The 9102-nt window shown below is 46.5% G+C and overlaps 1 protein-coding gene across 2 annotated transcripts in view; it reads left to right on the top strand.

Moving 5' to 3' along the window:
* Positions 1–59: 59 nt before the first annotated feature.
* MBTD1 (mbt domain containing 1) overlaps positions 60–9102 on the top strand; it is a 62913-nt gene continuing 53870 nt past the window's right edge. For both annotated transcript variants that reach the window (XM_056856953.1, XM_056856944.1), the window contains exon 1: positions 60–136. In XM_056856953.1, coding sequence (XP_056712931.1) covers positions 116–136 — 21 coding nt within the window. In that variant the 5' untranslated portion in view covers positions 60–115. The remainder of the gene's footprint in view (positions 137–9102) is intronic.

Genomic DNA, 9102 nt, shown 5'->3' with positions numbered 1-9102 from the left:
TGCCCCGCAGCAAGGGGAGGGGGCGAGCCTGGGGGAGGGGGCTGAGCCAAGGGGGCGGGAGGGGGGAGGAGAGCGGCAGCAGCAGGAGGAGGCATCCCCTGCCCATGAGGGCCTGATGGAAAACACAAAGGACCTGGTGAGTAGACCAGAGCAGAGCAAACCCCCTCGGAGAAGGGGGGAGGAAGAGGAGGAGGAAGCAGCAGCAGCTGTTATTGCTGCTGCTGCTGCAGTACGGAGGGGGGGGGGCGTTTGGCTAGACTGCTTGTCCTGGGAGGCTTTTATACTGCAGAGGGTTCCGGTGCTTTGGGCTTGTTCTTTGGAGGCTGAGAAAGTAGGCTGAATCCTGAGCTCCATTCTGCCTTCAAAGGGGGAGGCGAGGTGCCAGGAAGGCTGGCCTGAGGGGAGTTCTGCAGAAGCAGCGACTGCCAGGTGAGACGTTCAAGTAGTAAAGAGCAGTCAGCGTAACTAGTGGCGTCCTTCCCCTTTTCTCTTCACCCCTCCCCCAGTTTGCCGCTGTAGCAGCTGAGAAGTGGTGGGGACGTGTAAAAGTGCTCTTGCTTGGTTGTTTGCACAAGGGAGCCATCGTTGATCTTTTTTTCTCTGACGTGCTTCCGAGCTCTCTTTTTGTGTCATCTGCCTGCCTGTCCCTCGCAGTGAGTTTCGTGGACAATGCTGGGACCTCCTGGTTTCTTGGGCGATGAGCTGCTTCTGCAGTACTGCTCAGTCTTGTGCCCTGTGGGGTTTCTACACAAAACGGTAGCGTGTGCAGAAGTATTCCTGCTGTTCTTGCTTTGCATGAAATCTTAGGCGAACCGCACGCAACACTTCGCAAGAGGATGTGCAGAACGACGCCGAGCGAGTAATGTCTTCTCAAGGTCTTTTGTTGTTGTGACGGCTCTGTAAGTAGGAAGTAGAGTATGGAGGTTGTAGAGGAAATGTGTTGGTTTGCAAATATTGTAGAGAAATCTGTTTCAAAATCTAGTTATTAGATCAAACTTCGCAACTATGGAGAAGCTGCTGTTTCTTGGCTAGTGCTTTTTTCTGCTAATTGTTTTTCAGTGATCTATCCTAAAACTTGCAGTGGAGATCCTTACAATCAGCTTTGCTGCATTAAGCATCCAGGAGCAAAATGAATGCTGTAGACTTCTTGTGTGTCATGCCTGCCTGGGTTCATTTAAAAACACTTTGAACAGCTTATGCAGAAACACCTTTTAAAATTAAAATAAAAAAACCTGACTTTTTAAAGAATAAACTGCCAAGTATGTAAATGCATCCAATGCAGCAGCATCCTTATTGCATTTTGTTTGTTAATGAGATTTTTATCGCTGAATTCAGTGCATGGGCTGAACTTTGTTACAGGCAGCTTTTCAAATGCTATTTGCTAAATGTGGATCTTGAATCCCATTTAAAATGTTTGTGTTTGCAATGGAAAAGATTGACAGGTAGCAAAAATATTTGGGACAGTGCAGCTTTGACTTCTGTGGGTGCTAAGCTTTATCAAGGCTCCAGAGAAGTAGTCAGATTGTTCATAGCTTGGACATTCCTACCTTTCTGCTGTGATTGGGAAGATGCTTATCTACCATTCACATTTGTAGCAATGTATCTGTTTGCATAGATAGATTTCCTGCTCTGTTAATTTGGTTGTTAACCATTCTATTATGCATTGAATTTATCCTAGAATGTTTAAAAAGGAGACTCTTCTCCATCTATTTCAAGAATGTTTGTGTTTAAAATTGTTTGTTGTACTCTCCAGAATCATAACAAACCCAGTGGAAGTTGTTCTTTGTGTCAGATGACCTTTACTAAGTACCACACAGCAGCAAATATCCCCATTTTAGGAAAGGTGTGTGAGCAAGTAACTCCAAGCTTCTTGGACGGAACAGACTTATTTTGATCTGGCTACAGGCCTGACTTTACAGCTGAAACTGCTTTGGAGGCTCTAATGGACAGTCTTCACCCAGAGAGAGACAAGAGTGTAATCTTGATGACTGTCCTGGAGTTTTGAGCAGCTTTTGATACCATCAGCCATGGCATCCTTCAGGTCTACAAGACCAAGGTGGATATTGGTGGCACCATACTTCAGTGTTTCAGTAACTATCTCACTGATCAGTACCATAAGGTAGTTCTGGAGATCAGCTGTGCAACACCATAGATTTGTGCTATAGGGTTTTGCAAAGTTTAGTTCTGTTTCCTGTGCATTTTAACATTTACATAAAGTTATGGGAGAAAGATATCTGGGGATTTGGAGTGAGGGTTCATCGCATAGATGACACCCAACTTTGTTTCTTTCACCACTGTCACTGCCAGGAGATGGTAATGAGCTGGATAAGGGCTAATAAACTGAAGTTCAGTCCAGATAAGATGGAGCTAGTGTTGGATGATTATGGAGTAATTTTGCCACTTGGGGTACTAATAGATCTGGAGGTACTGGTGGAGGTTGAAGTCTTCTCTGTGACATGCAGAACCTGGTTCTGCCAGTTCCATGTTTTCCATCAGAGATGGAATTTGGTCATGGCCATTCATACACTAATCATGTCTGGGTTAGATTATTGTAGTGCTTTTTAGGTGGGGCTGCCTTTGATGAAAGTTCTGAAGTTTTAATTGTGGCAGATAGGGTTGTGAAGCTGCTGAGTGGCATAAGTTACAGGGAACAAAGTTTACAGTTTAAAAAGAACTATACCAACTGCCCGTTTGTTTGCAGGCCCAATTCATTGTGCTGGATATTTAACTCTAAAGCCTTAAATGGCCTGGAAGGACTGCGAGTATCCCTGCAAACCTGCCTGGCCCTTGAAATCATCCTTGGAGGCTTGGTTCTGTATGCATTTACCTTCTGAATTAAGGTGAATAGCCACAAGAAGTTAGGATTTGTCAGCTGTGGAACCATGGCTGTTCATTTGCTTGGTGTGGAGTCAATCTAAGTTTTGCTTACAAGATAAAACATTTTGCTTTTTATTTATTTATATCCCGTCCCTCATCAATGCCAGGCTAGGGGTGGCTCACAACAGCATAGTACAAAATTTAAAAACATATAATTCCTGTTAAAATTCTTTAACATCTTAAAATTTCTAATGGCGCCCTTAATTGTTCAAGTGGTGGGTACCAGCTGAGTAGTGGCAAGAACGATCTCAACAAGGAAGGGATCAAGGTTAGGATAGGTATGACTGTTAATATAACTAAAGACCAGGGTAGAAGACGGGGAAAGGGAGGGGGGAAGAGAGGCCAGCCAAGATAGGAAATTGTCGCTGTCCTCAACCATAGGCCTGGTGGAACATCTCAGTCTTGCAGGTCCTGCAGAATGGCATTAAATCCTGCAGGGCCCTGGTCTCATTTGAAAAAGAGTTCCACTAGGCCGGAGCCAGAGGTGAAAGGACTTCGGACAGGCAGACACACTTTGGGTCAGCAACCACCAGCAAGTTGTTTCCTGTTGAACATAATTCGGGGGCGGGGTGTGTGGATATATATTTTGACATGTGTTTCAACTGATCTGCATTTAATATTTTAACATCTTACCGTCTTTTATTTTGTCTTATTATCAAGCCACAAGCACAGCGTACTTCAGTGCTTACAGAGGCTAATGGCTCTGGCTGAAGTAGAACAATAGGTTTTAATATCTCACGCCTTTCTTGAACATCACACCCTAGGGACAGAGACTTGGACGGCCAAATGGCTAGACAGTAATTGCTACTTCTTGATTACAATGACTCCTTGAAGGATGGACTCTTGAAAGAGAGCTTATAAATTCTGCAGATATGAGGAAGATAAATGCAAGATAAAAGAGGCCATAGGCCCACTGTTGGGTGAAAATGGAGAAACTCTGAATGAGGACAGAGAGAAAGCAGAAAGGCTCAATGCCTAATATGCCTCAGGTTTTTCCCTGAAGAAGAGAATGGGCTCATCTGGAGATGGTAGTAGGCAAGCCATGGCGTTCGGGCTGCTGGTTGACATGGACAGAGAACTTGTTGAGAGGTACCTGGCTGCATTGGATGTGTACAAATCCCCTGGGTTAGATGGTATGCACTTGAGAGTGCTCAAAGAACTTTCTAGAGAGCTTGCAGAGCCGTTGTCCATCATTGTCAAGACCTCTTGGAGGACAGGAGATGTGCCACAAGACTGGAGGAATACAAATGTTATCCCAATCTTCAAAAAAGGGAGGAGGGATGACTGCAGGAAACTATAGGCCAGTCAGTCTGACCTCTGTCCCAGGGAAGCTATTGGAGCAGATTTTAAAGGGGTCAGTCTGCTAGCATCTGAAGGACAACTTGGTGATTCAGGGAAGCCAGCACAGATATGTTCCTAACAGGTCCTGCCAGACCAACCTCATTTCCTTCTTTGATCAAGTGATGAGCTTACTGGATCATAGGAATGCCATCAACATAACCTTGATTTCGAAGCAAAAGGGGTGGCATCGCTGAGGGGAGTCTTGGGAGATCTGGGGTTTTTTCCAGCCTCCTGAGACCTTAGGGAATGGTGCTTGTGAGGCTTCTTCACACTAATGCATGCTGTAAATCAGTTTGCTCCCTGTTGTGTTCAGACTGAATAAACTGTGCATTTGTTCTTGGCCTTGTAGCCCCATGCTACAACCAGCTGCACTGGCAAATGTTTAGCATAGGGAGCAAAAATTATTGTGCTAGTTACAACATCAGAATCTGTGGTGATTAGCTGTGGCGGGGAACCACCAAAATTATATAAATGGTTGGTGAAGCTATGCTAAAAATGATTGCCATTGCCCATTATAGACTTTTTGTCATTGAACAAAATAGAGATGAATTCTGCAGAAAAGAGGTATGATAGCAGTGGGAACAACTTTAGTATGTGGAACCCCAGAAGCTTGTTGGTTAGTGTGAAATCTGTGCTAGTGCAACATGCCATGCATAATATTTGCTCGCAGTCTTATTTATATTGCATTTCAAGGCTAGTGGATAACCCCACAAAGCCACTGGTGCCAACTTTTTTGTGAACCTCCACAATTATATAATCACATAAGGAATAATATTAAACAGCTCTTCCTTGTCTGTCTTTGTCAAACTTTTCTCTCTCGTTTAACTTGCGATTGCAAGAGCCTTTGGAATAGGGGCCTATTTGCCCATGTGAACCAGAACAGGCAATATGCAACTTATCCCCCTCCACAAGTACTTTTATGTGGCTTATAGATACTTGTTAGGTTTGTGAAACTTTGAGCTTTGAACAAAAGAAATTATCAGGTCCATGTGGCTGCAGAGAATATCATACAAATACAATACTTATAGCTGTAGATAATTGGTACAGAGAGGGAGCACGCTGCAATCCTAAGCAAAGTTACTCTTCTAAGCCCAATGGTTTCAATGGACTTAGAAGGGTGTAAGGTTGAGCATGGTTCTGGCAGAGTCCAAGGTATCAACACAGACGAGGGCAGTCCAAGAAGTCAGGATGCCAGGAATCTGAAGTATAACAGGGAGACAAGGCTGCTACACTGGGGTGGTGGTGGTAATGAGTTGCTTGCACAATAGCCAAGCCTAATTGATGGATCAAATAGGCCCTTATCTTGCTTTTATAGCAGAGCCAGCTGTTGCCAATTAGGCTGATCTGACATTCCCAGCCAGGTGGTGTGCTTCAGCCCTGCTCTGCCCTTGTCACTGCTGTCAAGAAGGGCTTTACATTCGGCTTGCAATCTTGCACTGTAGCATTTCCAGTTGAACTGTTCTCCTCCTCTGGTCCAGAAGCTTTGGCGAGCCCTCTGGGGACACTGCTTGTTGTGAGGTGTCAGGCCCAGCTGGATTCCTTGAGCTGGCAGGCTTCAGACATGGTGAGTCATCCTCTGGCTGTGGCTATCCCTCTGTTCTGACTTCTGCCTGCAGCTGTCCCTCTGTTCTGGCTTCTGCCTGCAGCTGTTCCTCTGCTCTTGAACTGCCTCCTTCTATTTCCTCTTGATTAGAGGAGATCTGCACAGGCTGACTCTTGACACACTGTTAGCCTGTTGCAGCCCAACAAGCAAGAGTCTTCTGGCAATTTAACCGCATTTAACAAAATACCATATGGTCCAAACATAACCTTATGTCATTGTTCTGTCCTGTAGATGCCATAGGGTTATATTCTCCCACTGAGTTCGGAGTACATCTTCATCAGCGGGTTTTGTCGTTCGTATGCTCAGGGAGGCAGGATCCAAAAAACCTTTGCTTCCTGTCACATGTGCTAGGACCGCCCTCTGATATCCAGTTCTCTTCCTGCCTTAGAGGGAGAAGCAGCATTTGTGGTTAGCTCTGTAGCAAACCTTCTTTCCTAGCCTTTGCACTTCAATAATTATTCCTGTCTAACTTTATTTCTGTGTTTTTTCTTAGTCCTAATCTTGGTCTGTGTGCACCCAGCAGCCTTTTCCACTTGTATCTACTGTTTTCCCTCGTCTTTGCCTCTGTCTCCCCCTCCCCTTCCCCCTCTTCCATTTACAATATGTCTGAGAGTGGAGATAGGGCTTCAGAGGAATTAATGTCAGGAGACGAGGAGCAAGTTGAAGGACTCCTCCCCCACCGACAGCTTTCCCTAGCGGAGTCCAAGAGCCGCGAAGGGGAAAAACGGGCAAATCGACGCGATTTGCAAGCGATGGCACAAAAATGGAGCCTTCAGCCGGGAGACGTTAAAAACGGCACGAAAAAGACACGCATGGACAAGATGGCCTCTAGAGGTTACGAGGGCGAACTTGATCCCAGTGATGCCGGCTCCTCTGGAGTTCATGCGACTGGGACTACCCCTGGTAAAGTTGAAAATGTTCATTTTTTAATTGCGGAAGTGGGGGAGGGCAACTTAAGTCTGATAAATTTAATGCGGCAGGCATTGAGAGAGGAGTTTGCCCAAATTAGCGACCATTCTTGTGGGGACGTCACAAGATCCAGAGCCTCATCCCTGGGTTCCAGGGCTTCCATCCACTCTGAGTCAGAACATGGGGAATTCTTCAGTGACAGACGCCATGCCTGGCCAACTAAGGCAGCAAGGAAGGCACCATTGTCCTCTTCCAGCAGAAACAGGTCCCCTTCTCCCTCTTCTAGCGATAGAGAAGAGGGCGAGTTCTCCTCAGGAGAAGACAAGGAGGGGGAGGAGACTCAAAATCAGGAACAACAATCCCGGTTATTTGCCGGGGAAGATTATCAGGCGTTCCTGAGCGAGGTATTGGCAGTCTTAGATCTTCATGAGGATGAGGACTCAGCTTCCAAAAGTAGGGCTAAGTTTAGGGGCATGAAGGAATTCTTCACCAGACTGAGGACCCATACCCGGGTTTACCTTTTCCTGAATACTTTGAGGACCTTCTCAAAAATGAATGGGAGAAGCCTTTCTCTAAAAGACAGCTCCCCACTGCTGTTAGAAAAATGTATAATCTAGAGTCCCGAGTTTCTAACCTCCTTCAGGTTCCCTTAGTTAAAGCACCAGTCGCCGCTCTGCAATCTACCGGCTTACTTTCTGAGGATGGGGCTGGCAACATCAGGGACCCTCTAGATAGAAAAGCTGATTATGCTATCAAAAAGGCCCATGAGGCTTCGGCCGTATCCATACAAGCATCGGCTACTGCAGCATTGGTGGCTCGGGCATCCATCATGTGGATCAGAAAATAATTGACCTGACTCCACAAGACAATAAAAGGGTTCTGAGTGATCTTAACAGAGTTCTGAAAGCAGTAAATTTTATGGCGGATGCCACTCTTGATTCCATGACTATGTCAGCCAGGGCACTGGCAGTTTCCTCTATTTCTAGGAGGGCACTTTGGCTCCGGTCCTGGTCAGCTGACTTCGGTTCCAAATCCATCCTGTTGGGATACCCATTCGAGGGTGATCGGCTCTTCGGCTCTAAACTAGAGGACATACTAGTCGAGACAAAAGACAAGAAAAAGGCCTTGCCAAAATACATAAGGATAGAAGGTAAGACCTCTTACTCTTCTTCCTTTCGTCCCTTCCGAACCTCTCACACCCTGGCAAGGGGCAGAGCGGACAACAGAAGGAACAACTGGAATTCTGGAAGGGGATCCTTTCGCAAGGGATTCCAGCCACAACAACACTTGGACAAGTCCAACAGATTTAGTGAGAAACCCGGGAAACAATGACTGCTGGGACAGTCCGGTGGGGGGAACACTCCAGCTTTTTCCCAATACCTGGGACTCCCTTCACCCAGACACTTGGGTGCAGAAGATTATTCACGAGGGATACAGCCTAGAACTATGCAAATCCCCCCCCCCAAACCGCTTCTTTCTCTCCTCCTCCTCTTCCAAACCGGACAAGATAGCCCGCAGTCAAGCAGCCATAGACCACCTGCTTCAAATCAGGGCAATCGAACCAGTCCCCAGACAGAACAGTGCGCTGGGGTATACTCTGTTTTCTTTACCGTTCCGAAGAGAAACGGAGATTGGCGCGCAATCCTAAATCTAAAGCACATCAACAAATTTATCCGGCTCAAACGTTTCAGGATGGAGACACTCAGGTCCATCATAGAGCCACTCCGTCCCCAAGTGTTTCTGACGTCTATAGACCTGACGGAAGCGTATTTACACATCCCCATCTACCCCAAGCACCGAAAGTTTCTCCGCTTTGCGTACAACCTCGATCACTATCAGTTTCAGGCCCTCCCGTTTGGTCTCTCATCGGCCCCGAGGGTCTTTACCAAGGTCCTGGTGACGTTGGTGGCTCACCTGAGAGAGGTAGGGACCCATGTCTTCCCATATTTAGACGATATCCTGGTGAGCGCTCCTTCAGAAAAACTGTCCTTACAGCACACGGAGACCGTCCTAGGGCTCTAGAACTCTACGGTTTCCTGGTAAACCGGATCAAGAGCACCCTCTCTCCATCCCAGTTCATCCATCACCTAGTTCATAGACACGAACCAGAATGCAGTCTTCCTTCCGCCAGACAAGATTTCCTCCATTGTCAAGTTGACAAGGACAGTGATTCTTTTCAAATCCTCCGGCCTGTCGTCCTTAGTCAGACTGCAGGGGAAAATGGTGGCATGCATAGGGATTGTGCCATGGGCTCACCTCCACATGAGGGACGTGCAATGGTTTCTCAAGCCATTTCAACTGCAGATAACTCAAAAGAGGAAGCCTCACCGTCCCGAGACAAGCGAAGGACAGCTTAAGGTGGTGGACCAGGT

The sequence above is a fragment of the Euleptes europaea genome, chromosome 1, assembly GCF_029931775.1.
Source record: "Euleptes europaea isolate rEulEur1 chromosome 1, rEulEur1.hap1, whole genome shotgun sequence".
NCBI classification, from domain to species: Eukaryota; Metazoa; Chordata; class Lepidosauria; order Squamata; family Sphaerodactylidae; genus Euleptes; species Euleptes europaea.
This window is presented reverse-complemented; position numbering and strand designations above follow the sequence as displayed.